Source organism: Lissotriton helveticus, chromosome 3_2 (assembly GCF_964261635.1).
Source record: "Lissotriton helveticus chromosome 3_2, aLisHel1.1, whole genome shotgun sequence".
Lineage (NCBI taxonomy): Eukaryota > Metazoa > Chordata > Amphibia > Caudata > Salamandridae > Lissotriton > Lissotriton helveticus.
This window is the reverse complement of record NC_136062.1, coordinates 180,753,200-180,769,241: the sequence shown is the minus strand read 5'-3', so window position 1 is coordinate 180,769,241 and position 16,042 is coordinate 180,753,200. Positions and strand designations below refer to the sequence as shown.

The following is a 16,042-nucleotide window of genomic DNA, read 5'->3' as shown; positions in this document are numbered from 1 at the left end:
AACCTCTAAAATATGGGGTACCCTAGGGTTCCTCACTCAGCCCAACACTAATGTTTATATGTCTTCCTTGCCCATCTTGGTAAAGTCATTCGGCATCACTATAGTCTCATATGCTGACTACACCCAGTTGGTCTTCTTTTATAAAGGCAACTCTGGCATCTGCAAGGATTACTTCTTAAACTGCATAAAAGCAGCCTTTGTTGGCTCAAAGAAAGCCATGCACAAGGTGACCCATATAAAACAGAAATCATACTGTTAGGGTCTAATCCTAATCCGGGTTGGGCCGGCACTTGGCCCAAAGATAGTCTTACCCCTCATCTGCCCACTTTGGAGGCGAGAAACCTGGGAATCACATTCAACACCTCCTTTCTTTAAAGACCCTGATCTACTTAGTTGCTAGAAACTGTATCAAGATCCTCAAAGCTCTTGGAAAATTACTTCTTCCATGGGAAGCCTGCAAAACTGTAGTTTGAGTCCCAATTCTCTCCCGACTGGACTACGCAACCTCTGCCAGCAAAAGGCTTAATTGTAGAGACCGTCCCCTTGCACACCGTGCCCTGCACAATGTTTGACCCAATTAGTTGAACAAAAGAAACAGAGTATCAACCTAGCATAATCATACATTCCAGCAAGGCTCACCCCATAGCAATCCCCTCCTTGAAAAAATTCAGACGTTTGTGACTCCAGCGGACTAGTATGCACTACCAAAATCTGGAACCGCCTCCCCCTAAAGCTTAGAAGCATAGCAACTGAATCTGCCTTCCGCATAGCCCTACTTTTGTTGGCAGTGCTGGGACACTCAATTTTGAGTAGCTGTTCGTGCTATACAAATTCCGTCATTCATTCATTCATTCATAGTGGAATTATTTACCTCCCTCCCTACCAAGAGGTCAGACTACAGATATCCTCAGTTGATAAAATAGCCTTCGAAGGTCTGTAGCTCTGTGGAAGGCACCAACTGCAGTAAACTACTAATGACCCCATCCCCCACACTTGTCTTGTGCTGATGGTGGAAGATTCGGTGGGTTCTTTTGATCTGCCATCCAAACTTTCTTCAACAAAGCACACTTCTGTCTAACCATGTTCATCCCCAGATGCTACGTGACTGTTTTGTGTGCTAGGTATGTTGTGAATCGCTTCCTCGAAGATTAGGTTAAAAAAGTATTGTCTGGTGCAGAAGAAAATAATCCATGGTTCTATAGATGTGAGGTTTGTAAATACAGATATTATAAACGAAAACTATATGCATTTTTTCTCAGCATTTTACTCATGCTGTTTGAGGAGACTGACCTATTGCTATTAATATACAAGCTGTATTTCCATTTTCCTGTCTTGTCCAAAGATCACATCTTGGATTTTTAGTGGGGTCAAGGTCATTAAGGCACTTCTCTTCAAGGTAATGTCCAATATTAGGACCTACTCATAATTAACGGAAGAGGCAACATAGCTTTGTTGCGTGAAGATCTTGGACTTATCAAATTAAACTTTGATGCTTCAAATCTGGAGCCATGGTGTCAAAGTGCTCCTGCTTAAATAAGTGAATTGGTGAAAATCAACTGCTATAATCATTCTTAGCATAATGGAAAAAAATTCATTGGAAGAGGAGGTTCCTCTTCCCTTCTGCGCGAATGTCCTAAATGCCTGCAGAAACAGCATTTAACTAGCAAGTTAAGTAAGATTAATCTTTCTAATTTCTGATGTCTGGTTTAATCAGGGTAATTTGCAGAAATGCCTTGACGGCCAGTGGAGATAGGTCTTTGTTCTATAAGGAGACAAAATTAACATTTAAAATCAGAGTTTTAACTGTAATGGTGGACATAGACTAAAATTAGAATTAAGGGCATGTCTTTTCAGGAACATTGAACATGACAATCGTAAGCAAGATGATCTGTCCGTATAAGAGGGAGGGTTGTTTCTGATCTGTCACAGAATGAGGATTCTATAGAAACCCGTTAGATCTGGGAGACTTGCTATGGCATCTTCCCTTTTAGTAGCGTATCGGGGAAATCATTACTAACTCGGATCCTATCTTAGAAGATTTTAGATGTGATATTAAGCTAGCTGGTTTGGAATATCAAGCTCTCCGGTTCGAAAATACATTTTACAAGGATTTCTTTAAGATGTCCAGGTCTCTAATTTGAGTAGGCTCCAGCGAAGTATCTTCCACCATAGAAATCTAGCTACTATCATTTGATGAAGACTCTACCCATGGGTACTAAACTTTCTGGTTTTAAGTAGCACCCTCTCTGTGCATACAATAACATTTGGAGGTCTTTTTTTTGGAATACGGTAGACCAGAATCACAACTAGATAGCTTGATATCTAGATTTCATAAAAATTCTGTCCGTTTTCAACCAAACATACCCTGCTTTCTGGATCTGAATAATTTGTAGGGACATCACAATTTATCAAGCTCTCTGTATTTATGCAATATTCACCCAAGCAGTAAATAATTTGCCTGATTTGAATAGGACCGTGTCATGTCTTCCCTTCAATATCAAGCTGGATTTGTGTGAGACGGTTTGACATCACTACCAGGAGCACAGCTGTGCACATTGGGGTTACTTGGGAAGGTCACTCGAAGTATGCATCTGTCTATATTCAATTAACACGCCAAACTCTCTAGTTTGGAATTAGAGTGCCAAGCACCACAGGCCATGGTAGACTGTATCCTGAGAAATTTAAGTTGACTAGATTGAAAAATACTCTGGCTAGCATCAGCTCATGTAACAGAGTCTGCCTTTGTTATTCCGTATTGCGACACAACAAACCTCTATTGTTTTGGAATGGAGCACCACCATGCACAGTATCAATCTTCCTCCTGGAAGTAAGATTTAAGTTGTTGTTACTGCTGTTGCTCCTGCATGTAGTAACTATGTATTAGGAATTTAATCGTGTACTATAAGCTGCTTGTCCACCATCCCGCACCACCATTTGATTGCCCTGTGTCAAAGGACTACAGTGGTGTTTGATATAGATCCACCACCTGGTGCCAAAGTCTGATTTCAATACAAGTAGCATTTGTTTTGCGTCAACCTTTACCACCATATTGCATCCCACTGGGGCACAGTACTGGTCTAGGCCTAAACGCTGTTCTGTGTTTAGGCACAGATAAGAAAGAACTGTTATATAGGATACTACTGATCCTAGATAAGGTGTCCTAAGAATGAACTTTCAGGAAAAAGTCACCAGTCAAACAGAAAATAAGTGAACTCTTGCAGTCCACTGTTAATGACATTGCATTTGAGGGTAGGTAACAGAAGAGCATCAAAGTGGAAGGAACACACCTAAACACGTGAATATTCAAAAGATAAAGCTGACACCATCTCACATACTACTTATCTTTAGTAGTTTGCTCCGTAATGCATGATCTGAATGGTCAACTTTCACTAGTGACATTGCTGGCTTAAAATGGCCCCATAGATGTACAAGCTACATGCATAATATGGTTAAGAAAATGTAAATTGAAAATCTTATAAATTAGCATCCAAATCTTTCAGCCTTCAAAGATCCAATTCTCTTGTGTATCCTGACCTTGGACATGCCACCCATCATTGTTCCAAAGCTACCAAACGACTGAATGGCCTAAAGTATTTTCCATTGTTTGTTCAATTGTTTAATGGTACCCGCTTAAAAATTCTCTCCCAAGATTAGATTTTGAGGCTGATCACCTTTAATCCACTGAGTGTATAATAAACACGAAATCTATCTACAGTATTTGATAATTACCAATTAAAGAATCATGGTTTAGAAGTACATGTTGTAGTTCACAGTAGGATTTGCCCAATGGCCAGGACATGCCCCTCCCATACCCTCTGTGTGTTGTTTCCAGTCTGCACTATTTCCTCTGTCATTGTCTGAAGCTCTTCTTTGTACATTGTTTGCATGAACCAAGACTGTTTCTACAGGTTTGACACAGGCCATTGTATTAACAATATTATTAATGACCCCTCCCCCACCTGTCCCCTTGCCTCAGTTAAGAGCAATCCGACCTTCCTTTGTAAGTTGGTTCATACTCTTTTTATTGATTGTGTCTGGGAGACTTGGGAGAAATTGCCGCCTTCCCCCTTTTTGGAATAATGTGCATAGATAGTGAAGGGATTGGGTTAGTTCAATGAACGGCTTTCTAGTTAAATTAGATTACTTTTGTGAAGTGACAGCACTGGTATGCCTCATTTCACTATGTATGGCCTTAAACCGCCAACTCCTGTCACTGAACAATAAATGCAATTCTGTAGATGAGTCTTTGATTCTGTGGACTCCTGCGGACAGGTGGATGTCAGTGCATTCCTGTCAGAGGAGAGTATCGATGTGATATCTCTTGGATCTCTACTCCTATATTAAGTCTTCATACTCTCTTCCTTTTGAAATGTGCAGCGGAATATGGGTAAGGACCTTTAGTCTGGGCCTTGCTCAATTTCAGTAACTCAGCTGATAGATGAAGGCTCAATGGTGCTTCCATTTTTGGAACACCAATTCACAATGGGTCCCTGGTTGTAAGTCATCTGAGGTCATCCTTTTGTGTGTCCAATGTCTAATAGGCAGCCCTTTTGTCCACTACTCCATGACCTCATTTGCATGTGTCTACTTAAAGCCACAGAATTTGCCTCTTTTAGAGCATGGAATAATTCTCCACCTTTCTTGTAGTGAGGTCCTTATAGTAGGTTTTGGGGCATCTTTGCTGATTTATGTGTAGTTAAACAGTTTAAAATTAACACTGAAAGTTAAATGTGGGTTTATTCCGGTCAGACTCATAATAATAGGACTTTTAGCTTCTGAATTGCTTAATTACACCACCAACTGACAATCTGTAAACTGTAGCAATGAGGACATGGTGGTAACGTCCTGCTGTGGCTTAAGCAGGGTGTCCTCACATGTACAACAATGTGACTTTTCACAATAGTGTTGGGTGTTCTTGTTGAGTTGTGGTTTTTCAAGTAATTTGGTCAGCAACAGTACATTGATGCTACACTGTTAGATAGCACGGGTTCCAGGGTGTGCTCGCTGTGGGTAGCTTATGGTAGTTTCCTCTTCGAACAGATTCTGACTGTCTTTTTTTCCAACACTAAAATAGGAGGTTATTCCTATTATGGGTAAAAACTTTAAACAGACTGTTCCAATAACCGCATCTTCACTACAAAAGTCAGTACTGACACATTAATAAAGGTGTATACAGTTTATGATGGAATTTGAAAGAATGAATGTGACTTGATGTTTCTTGTCTTATAGGTGCTGCTGTTTCTTTAAGAGGAAAAGGAAGAAGAATGCCCAGCGACACAAGTAGTCTGTGCCTCCTTGGACCTCCAGGGACTTTTGCAGTTCCCAGCTGCACCTTCGGACTCCTGCCATTTCTGACTTGAAGGGAGGAGGAAGGGGAATAGGTGGAATTCTAAACCAAAAAAACTAGTTTTAGAGTAAGGGGCAGACCATTGTGTTCAGTCCCCTGCCCCATAGAACCACCTCCCCATCCTTGTGTCTGGATCTGGTGATGATAGTTTGACAGCTGACCTTTCTGGTGTATGATGGGCAGCTGTGGCCGATGTACCAGGCCTCTCCAGTCTCTTAATAGAGGTTTACGTTTGGAGGGGCTTCGGTTAAAATGTGGGGATGGAGAGTGAGGGCACTGGGCAGAAGGAACATCAATCGTTTCCTTTGCCACATTTCTTCTCCGCCGAATTCTTTTTCTGTGCACTCTCCTTTTCACACCCCACACAAAAAAGAGAAAGGAGTTAAAGGATTTCTCTGAACAGGCCTGGACAATCTACAAATCCTGGAAAACCGTGAAAGATGGGACAGTGAAATCAACCAAGAGAGACTGGGAAGCTTCGGAAGGGTAAAAGGAACATTTGGACACAGAAGACAACCATTTACAAAAACCTACTTGTTGAATTTATTATTCAAAGTGTCTACACTGCTCAAAGACCCTTAAATGTTTGTCTACTCCGTGCATACCTGCTCCTTAACTCCCATTGTGAGTCTGCATTTATGGTTGCCGTTACTTTTTGGTTTACGAGAACAGATTTAGTTCAGTCTGTGTTTGATACACTCACAACTACATTACAAGATGGGTGTGTCCTTGCCTGATGACATCATGACCTGAAGGGCATGGATCAGTCTGTCGGTGTCTGAGAGACATGTTTTTGATGCCAGTGGCGCCTGCCACAATCTTGAATTGGGGAGGCGGGGCAGGGGAATAATATTGAAATGAAAAAAAGAACCTAAATATGCGGGCCGCCTTGGTCCTCTTCGCCGGCTCTCCTCGAGTCTCAGCATGCACTGGGGCACAGGCCCCCCACCCAATCCCGGCCCTGCTCTTATTCTAACAGAGCAGTGCCGGGATTGGTCTGAGCGGCGTGATTTGCCACGCAGACTGTGCCTAGACGCCTGTGACGTTTCTCCAACCAGGTGTCTTTGGCTGTCTGATTTCTTGGAACGCTCAAGTTGTCAGTTCCTTGCATTGAGTATAGCAGTGTAGAGTCTCATTTATTTTTTATTTTTTTTGTTTTAAACAGTTGCACTTGCATAACACACAAAGCTGTGAGAATGTCTAATCTACTGCCAGTCCGTTTCCATTTTGTCTCCTTTTCTTTTAAAAAGCTCTTTTCTGATCAGGAGCATGTAGGACAGCAGCAGTGTTTCTTTTCTCCAGGACTAGCTTCAACTTGTAGATGAAAAGGCCATATTTAATCTTCTATTTTTGTACTTCTAGGGCCAACAACTATATTGGAGAAATGGGTTGCCGGCTGTTTTATTTGTTTTTGTTGCCACTAATTGACTGTCCACCATTGAAAAATGGTGGACAAGTCTGTCCAAGGTCTTGGCTGACTGACATATCACTGGATTTCTACTCCTTGAATATCTGGACTAATTTAAAGCCAGATAACGTAGTTGCACTTTGTTTTTTTTCGGTTTAACGTGGCAAGTATGTTAAACCTGTTCTTTGTTTTTTGGGCTATTTTATTGACATCACCTGTGTAAGGTTTGTATTGGTTGTGAAGCTTCGCACATCCAATCAGCTGCAGATAGTATTTTTTATTTTAAATAGGGGTACTAACTACTGTGATTGTTTGGGCAGAATAGGGTGAACATATTTCACCTTGCCTCTGGAAAATCTTGTGTCATTTCTTTGACCTAGACTTCTGTGATGCAGTGGATATCTGTAGGAAAGTGGTTGAATAGGAGGATTGTTATACCTTGTACTCTATGCTGAAGCTAATGTTTAGAACCCCACTGAAGGACTCCAGTAAAAAAAATTGCAGGGTAGGCCAAAGGTGGACCCACATTCATAATAATTAGTTATCTAGCATTCAAAAGTTAATCTTTTTCTGGTCCTGAATGTTCCCTATGCTACTACTCTCAGGGTTAGTGTAGTGATTGCTCAGCGAATGTGTGTGCTGTAAAATTGTATAATATGGGTATTCCTTATTTAATTCAGTAACATTTTTATTACACTTGAGCGCTTTACAGTATTGCAGATTGTCATTAATCGGAAGGATTAGAAGTCTTGAAGACAGTTGGTCAGAGAAACGTATTCGGTTAATGTGTTTCTATACTTATCCAAAATTAAGGTTTCCCTGTGCTACTAAAAAAAGCTTGCAGAAACAGTCAGTCAATGTAACACATTGAAGCAAAGCTCTAGTTTCCTCAGTCATGCCGCTCAGTGAAGAAATCACTCGGACTAAAAATGTAAGTGATATTTTCAGGGATTTTAAAGGCCAGAGGTGGGAGAGCTTATCTGGAGTGCAGTATATAGATAAGATTATTCTTTAGCTACAGACCACTGTGATTGTTTCCTGTATTGGAAGTTGTCGTCTGAGATTCAAGTCCTACACGGGTCAGTATGATGTCAAGGCGGAAGGTAGAAACCATGGGACAGAGTTTACACTTCATTGGCACGAATTATAGTGCAAAAGTGGTTTGGCATCCTTAATTTGTTTGTTAAAGGCCACATGCCACACACTTTCTAGCCCTGTATTTAATCTTGAAAACTCCTATGTATTTTCAGTGCTGGGGATTGCTCTATCATGCGTGAGATTTAAATTGCGTTCCTCTTTATCCTGCTGTCCAGTTGCAAAGGAGTATTGGAGCATGCTTTTGCACTAGTTCAGTATGATAAGTGTCCCAAGGGACTGCCTGAGGTTTTATTCCCAGGGCCTATATGTGGAGTGGACCATGTCCAGACTGAAAACAAAGTTGTTTCCTGCTGCTTTCAAAGGAGTCTCTGACCATCAAACGTATCTTTCACATAATTCATGGCAATTGATGTTTTCCTTCCTCTGTTCCCAGTTTAGAAAGCTTTTGCAGGAACCTCGCAAACATTTAATTTTTGCACAGCAGAGGGGCTGAAATATTTTCCTCCACTACTGAATTACACCTTTTTCATTACTGGGTTCCTTGACAATTGCTATTCTGGTTAATTGTCATGAACCATGAAAAAAGGATCTTCTTTACAGCACCTTTTCTCATAGTTGAACATCAAAGCCTCTGTTGTAACTAAGCAAGATGGAATGCTCGAGCTTCATTGAAGCCTAACGCTGTTTATCCAAGACCTATCAGAAGCCACAATGTGTTTTTGGAGAGAAAGATGCCGTGTTCATCCCTCACCTCCCAGACCCATGAAAAACTGTACAGAAATTCCCATTTCTTTTTGGATGCGTTAAGCTTGCCAACCAAACAGCGTTTCTAATCCATCCATTTGAGGCTATTGGACGACTGGTTAGGGATGTAATATTTACATGTGACTTCCCTTTGACCAAGTGAGGATGGAACCCTTTTTGCTTTCTAGATTAAACTGTCTATATTGAATGTGTCTGAGCATCTACACAAACATTCTTACATTTCTACTGTAAAAGGTTCTTTGGTGAGCTCGCAAAAACGAACATGCTTGGCCTACTTCCAAAGGAGTTGCTACCTTGTTCCTAAGATTATATGCTAATTTTCAAGGTCTTCCCCTTTTCCAAAAACATTAGCCTTACTTCCAAAAGCAATGTCTTCCTCATCTTGATTGATGTCTGCATTTCCCAGTCTCCGTTTAAAAGCTTAACATGTGCATTTTCTATCTGATGAACTCTCTCATAACCTGGTATATAGGACCATATTGTAGTAACATTTTTCAGCTTTAGAAATCCACAATGATTCTATTATAGATATAGTTTGGAGCTTGATGTTAGCACTCCAGTCTCCTGCTTGTAGTCAGTGATGTCTGGAGTGGATGGTCCCTTCTCTCTGTCTACCTGTTTGACATGTGAGTGCCATTCAAGAGGCCTATTTTTTGTTGTGCAGTAGTTGTGGTCATGCTACCTCGTTTCTTTACATCCTTTCCTGTACTAAAATATACCTCAATCTTATTTTGAAAACATCTTGTTATGATTAGGGTTAGCGCAACCAAACATAAAAGTCCATGACACAAGCAGTTGCTCTTTCACTCCATGTCTGGATTGCAACCAATTTCTTGATATAATTTTCATCACGACCAGCCATGTCTGGTGTATTTTTTTAACAATCCTCTGTCATGTCCTTTTGCTTTGCGCTGACTCGGACACAATGATTTAAACCAAGATGTCCATCCTGCGTCACAGTAAGAGAAAACAGAATTCCAAACAGTAGAATAAAATCTACATTTAGAGGAATTAAAACTTATTTTTGACTTTAAGTACAGGAAACCATCCTTTGGAGGGGCTTGCTAGAAGGCATGGAAAACAGCAAGCTTTAAAGAACAGTTTTATCTTTATGCCGGTTTGTCTTGTGATAGCCAACTTCTCAAATAAAATATCACTTGTTCTACTTTAGGACCTTGATCGTGATAGTTTCTGACATTTAAATAATAGCAGTTTGGCGGTAGAGAGGGCCACGAAAAATTCTCATCATAGATTTGTCTACAGTTTTTAGAGCAACATTTGTTCATTTTCCCCAGTAATAGGAGAAACGTGCTATTGTATTATATAGTGAAAGACGTCCAGTGTACTCTTTGGTTCATAGTGCAGTGATTTTGTTTCCAGAGCCCCACAAAAGTGCCTGAAAGAAAAAAACCGAACAAACTGCAATCTATGTACTTTGCCTTCACATCCCATGTCCTCTTCTCCCCACTCAGGGTGGGGATTGACTTGTATGCAGTTGATTGTCGAGGTATGAGTGTGTATATATATTTTTTGTTGTTGACCTAAATGTTTAAGCGAATGAATGTGGGCGGTTACAAACTTTCAGGAATCTTATCTGTATATAGAATTTGTTTTCAAGTGGGTCTTAATTAAACAAGACCCTTCAGGTAATTTCTGGGGTATTAAGCTATGGTCTCATTTTGTAACGATTCTTCAGTGTATGGGGGGAGGGGGGTTGCAGTCTCTCCTAAGCATGCTGGTAATGCTGGTTCCTACCAAGGCCTCTTGCACTAGTCAAATAGCCATATGTTGAACTCTAAAATAAGGGCAAATTATAACTGTAAAATAATGAAGAAAAAAAGTTCTGTAAATTAAATGTTGTGCTTGTGGAGATAGCTGTCCACTTTCTGTTCTCGTGTCAAACCCAGAGCAGCCAGCATAGTGAGATACATGGGCACGCTTATGGGTCAGCAGGCTCTTTCACTGTACAGGTAGAAAGGCTTCTTAGTGAACATTGTTTGGCTGTAAAGATGGCTTCCCCGTTGCTACTTTCTGCGTCGTTGAGATGAATGTGGCAAGGTTTGTAAGAACTTTAGGAGTGGGTGATTGAATTCATATTTTCTGTACAGACTTGAAATGTGGGTGTAAACCAGTAGAATTGATTCTATGAAATTCTTTTGAGGTTATGAGGTCAGTGTACAGAAGACGTGTCGTGTGTGTGTCCATAACTGTTTCTATGGATGGAATATCTCCCACCACTGTGAACGCACTGCATTCAGAATGCAAGGGCCTCTGTGCATTAAGGTACAATTCAAATCAGGCCCATTCATGTTCAGTTCATGAGCACAGGATCTCTTCATAATTGATATGGAAGAGCTGTGCAGGATTGTGGTAGATCTCAAATCAGTACTGAATGAGTCACTCCTACCTGTGAGTCACCTTAGGATGCTTTCAGCCAACATAATCTTCATTTACTCAAGAATCGGTTTTCTCGCCGTTAATATCCAAACATTGAAGCAGAAAATGAGAGCAATTCTATTGATTTGTCAGTAAATGCAACAGTTTAAGAGTACTGTCGCCTGCCTGTGAAAATATTTGCTCCAGACTGTGACTCTCCAGGCTGCAGTGTGAAAAGTACACAATACAGGCAGAAGGAGCAAGTAGATACAGTGCAGACCATACAGAACACTTTTTAATGTAAAATATCAGCTGACATTTCAGGTATGCAGTAATTTCCTGCCCATAAAGTTGGAGTCCATTACGAGACATGTACTCTGTCCTCACCACCAAAACCACAGCGATAATGGGTAAAATAAAGATTTTAAGATGGGATCTATGTAGTAATGAAGCAACCGATGTTCCTCTAGGTATCAAATTGGTGGATGTGCTTTCTTCAGTTTCAACCTCCTGCAGATGGATGTTTCCTTTATTACTTGATTTGTCATGGGTGCAATTGTCAGTTGAAATATTAAGACGATAAAGCAGCAGTTAAGTGTAATTGTTCTTCATGGTTTGGATTTATAGAGATGCATGGTTCACCAAGCATGCTGCAGAAATGTCTGATGTTTTTGGTAGCGGTGATCATTAAATAGGGTGTCATCACAGATCCACTACAGTTCTTACAAATTGAAGCATTTGGCTTGATGAGCCTTGACCTGATTTTTATAATAAACTCAGCACACTGTATGGATGGGCATGCTTATGTTCTTGATGTGTATCTTTGGCATCTCAAGCAGTGGACACCAGACAACATCACGTGTGCCTAATGACCACATTAAAAGGCCTTGCTGGAAAGAGCTGTTCAATTTACTTTTACTTGTTTTTAATGTACGAACTTTTTCTCTAGTTATCCTCATTTCCTATGAGTTTCATATGACATCCAAATATTGATTGGCATGCGGAGTTCATGGTGGGATATATTTTATATAAAGATCAAATGTGATGCTAGTTCACCTAGCTTTCATTACATTGGTGTTCATTGCAAAAATAGATATAGTGCTGCGAGGTTGGTGCCCTTTCCATTAGAGGGTGTGGATTCTTAACAGGAGCACTAGCCAAGAATGTATTTTTTGCCCTAGTGTACCCCCTCCCATGTTAGCACTTCTCCATACCTTTCCTCAGAAGACGTTTGAACAATTTTTTGCCAGCCTTACCGTACAATGGTTGACCTGCTGGTGTGCCTCCTTATGCTGGATATATGCCAGAATTTATGTGAATGGAGTCATGTATATTGGGTAATGTGGCCATCCATTTGAACCATAGAAATTCATAATTTGTTGGAAAGCTTTTTACTCTTATCGTCTTTAAACCCAAAATGCAGGCTGGCCAGGGAAGTTGGAGGCGTGGCTTCAAGTTAGAAAAGTAAACATTTGGCAAGCACTTCGCTTAACATTTTGGTATTTCTTACTACCATTTGCTTTTTCTGTTTAGTACCTCAACTGTTGACATTGTAGTAGAGTTTGTCTTTGGTAGTATGTGTTCTCCTGGGAATGAAATTGAACAATAAGTTCTACTTAAGTGTTTAAGGTTGCAAGCCCTGGAAGGATTTTCTAGTGAAGAAACGGACTACCCAGTCTCTTAAAGCTGATTAGGCTGTTGGTTTTTGTTTTCAATGTAATTAATTGGTGGGGAATTTCCTATGAGGTCCTCAGTTTATTGCTGTAATTGAGATTTAATATAAATTCCTGCCTCAAGTGCTTTTATTGAACCCCAGCATGAGACAAATTGGAATGTGGCTTTGACAAAAGTGCACAGTAGGACATATCCTTTAGTCACTATGAACATATTACAGTCCGCTCTGAAAGCTGAGTTGTTAGACCATTGCCATCTCAAATGAATGTTTTGTTAAATGTTTCCTTGGCACATTCATTTTCACTTGCTTGCCCCCAAATTCCACACACAATGGAAAATAACATAACATCTACTGTTGAAAGTGTTTTTTTGGCTCCCAGGCACTGTCACCAGAACTAGGGATACAAACTTCTTTGTGATCTGCTTTCATCCAAAACAAAAATGCCTGCAAGTTGTTATCCTTTTTCTTGTCTAGATAATCCGGTGAGGTGTGACGTTGGCATATACCTGATTTTACCGGACCGTGATCGCTTCTTCCATGTGCTTCTAGTGTTGAGATAGTAAGGAATTGTGCTTGCTTTATCTGCTATACAATTGAACAATGCTAGAAATTAGTGTGAGAAATAATGTCATTGAGGTCTACTGTTTGGCCTTAAAAATAGCAGGATGTTTTTGGTGTAAAATTAGATCTTGGCAATCTTTGTTGGATGCTATTTGTGGAACAACGCCGTTCATTCATGCAATGCTTTCCTACATCACGGTTTCTCATAAAATGCATATTCCCCTCAAAATAATGACCCACAGGGTTTACGAACTGCATCAGGAATTTTCACACTTGGATCTTCGGAAAGTCATTGGATTATGGGAAGAGTTTTGTTTCTGCTTGTAGGAATACTGCTCTTGTGCAGTGAAACTGGCCATGGTGATCTACGAATATAGCTGACCCCTCCGCTTTGGCTAAATATTAAAACTTTGTCCTTCAAGGCCATATTTTTCTATTTTGTTTTTTTAAATCACTGTATCTAATGCCCGGTCTAGAGAATTGTACAAATTTGTTTCCAAAAAGTACGATTGGGCTCCGAACAGCTTCCCGGACTATTTTTAGTCTGAACCATCACCCCCATCCCACCTTCACTGCACTCTGCCCACACAAAACTGACCAAAAATTTGGAATGTAGGCTGTTTCAATACTCAAACTTTTGTTGCTTGCTTTGTGCTTGATGAAGTCTGAAGTACACGTAAGAAAGCAAGTGAAATGAGGACAACAATTGAACTTCCAATCAGGATGCTGATTTGTTTTTTTCTGTAAACCTGTCCCTGTTGGGTGTTTTTTCCCTACTGTTCTTATCCAAAAATATTTTGGCATTTCTTTGTTACACATGGCAAAGAAACTGCTATTTGAATGCATTCTGGGCCAGTTTATACTGGAGAGGGTTACATTTCCATGCCTTGTAGGTAGGCTTACAAAGCTGTCTAGGATTCTTGGTTCATTGTCTGGGACTATTGACCCTACTCACACCGTGTATGTGCTTTCTGTATTTCCCTGCCATAGTGTTGCTATCCATCTTCATACTGTGAAGCAACAACAAAATAGGTCTCAAAAGTGGCACCAACGACCAGAGAAAGCAAATCGTTTTTCTTTACCGCTTATGTACCAGTTTGCTTTGAGGCATGCAGGGACTTTTTCACATAGAAAAACTGGTTTTAAACATTTATCTCAGATCATTAGAGAATGTTGAATAGTGTATGATTTCAGAAAATGTATCCAATATAATTTATTGTCCATTCCTTTTCTTCACTGTATTCTTCATGTCCTTGTGAAAAGGGGTAAAAATGTGAACTTTATTTTTTAAAAATTCAAAGTGGATAAAATATATTGTTTTTTATCATTGAAATTGCGCAAAACATGAAATGCTTACTTCATTTTATTTGGCAAACTCGCTGTTTTATTCCCAGTCTCTCCTTGATGCTGGTTGGTGGTCTTAAAGTTCAGTTGTGATTATGAGGTCTGTATTATTTATTAACATAAAATGAATGTCCATTAAGTGTGTTTTTGGTTCATTCAGAAATCCAAGGGCTTGTACACCATTGGGAAGAGACTCCTCAAAGGGCCCTGAGCCCGCTGCAGACAATAGCGTATGTTACTGCTGTTGGTCTTTATGCCCGGATGCCACGCTTCCTGTGTTGCATCTAGGCGTACTTTCAAATGTGACGTTGATTTGATGGCTTCCCCTCTTTAGGGGGGAGTTTCCGTTTTCACCCTTCTTTTGTATATAAAATAAAGTCTTACCTTTATCACTTGGTCTCCTTATTAATTGGGTATGTTGGGAAAAGAGTTCAACTGTCTGGTGTCTCGGAATGTCCTTTGACCGAAAATCAACTCCTACTTTCTGTTCCAGAAAACTGAGAATTACAAGTAAATTCTATTCATTTGGCACAAGTGCAGGGGAAGTTTTTTTCTGGCTCATTGCTACTGGTGAGCTTCTACAATCCTTTCTAGCCTTAATTTTGCAGCCATAAATGCCATTGGAATTGAGCTATACAAATTCTTAGTGAAGCTCATACTATAAGCGGAGGTCCTGGTGAACAAGTGCCACAGAAGTTGTCTGTGACTGGTCCCCCACCACAAAACCGTCCGAGGCCTGCTGCAACTGCACGTAAATGAACTCAAAGGGCACCAGGGCTGCAAGGCAAAACTTAACAACGCCTAGCATAAGAAGATTCCTCGCCGGGACCACCCCAAGTCGCGATCTTTGTGCAAACTTCATTCCCAGTCCCAGAGTTGATGGATCTGCTTGGAGGTTTGTCACAGTCTGAGTCGTCTGGTAAGTCCAAAAAGAAACACAAAATATGTAAGCGGGATTCCCTTTCTTAGCACCACTCTTTTGCGTGAGCAGGTGCAGGGGTGGAGCCATACTTATCGATCTCGCTCCTGAAGACAGACGCCTGGGTCAGGCACAACCAGAGTTTCCAGGGCCAACAGCCACACCACATTAGATCAAAGAGTACTGCGCAGCCATTCTCTGGTTTTTCGGATCCCTGCCTATTCACTCTTGTAAGCCTTTAGGCCAAAAGGAGCCAACAGACCTCCCATCTGGAGTACTGCCGGTAGGTCTGCCCTTGGCGCTAGTTGAGTCCTCCGAGCCTGTCTTGACACCAGCTCCTGTCTCTACCCTGCTTCTGGGACTACAACCTATATTAGCCCTGGGCAACTCGCCTAATTTGACTCCATCGACACTGTAGAAGGAGGTCCTGATACTTCTCTTAAATGCGGACCCCGGTCCAACCTTGACCTAAGTTGCACCTGATTCTGCCTGAGGCGCCATTTCCCCCACTTGATTTACCACCTGCACTAGGGAGACAACACATTTAGC

The 16,042-nt window shown here is 40.8% G+C and overlaps 1 protein-coding gene across 4 annotated transcripts in view; it reads left to right on the top strand.

Moving 5' to 3' along the window:
- The window catches only part of CSNK1G1 (casein kinase 1 gamma 1), a 746,303-nt gene extending 731,337 nt beyond the window's left edge, over positions 1–14,966 (top strand). For all 4 annotated transcript variants that reach the window (XM_078684993.1, XM_078684992.1, XM_078684994.1 and 1 more), the window contains one exon: positions 5,230–14,966. In XM_078684993.1, the coding sequence (XP_078541119.1) occupies positions 5,230–5,284 (55 nt within the window). In that variant the 3' untranslated portion in view covers positions 5,285–14,966. The remainder of the gene's footprint in view (positions 1–5,229) is intronic.
- Positions 14,967–16,042: the final 1,076 nt, after the last annotated feature.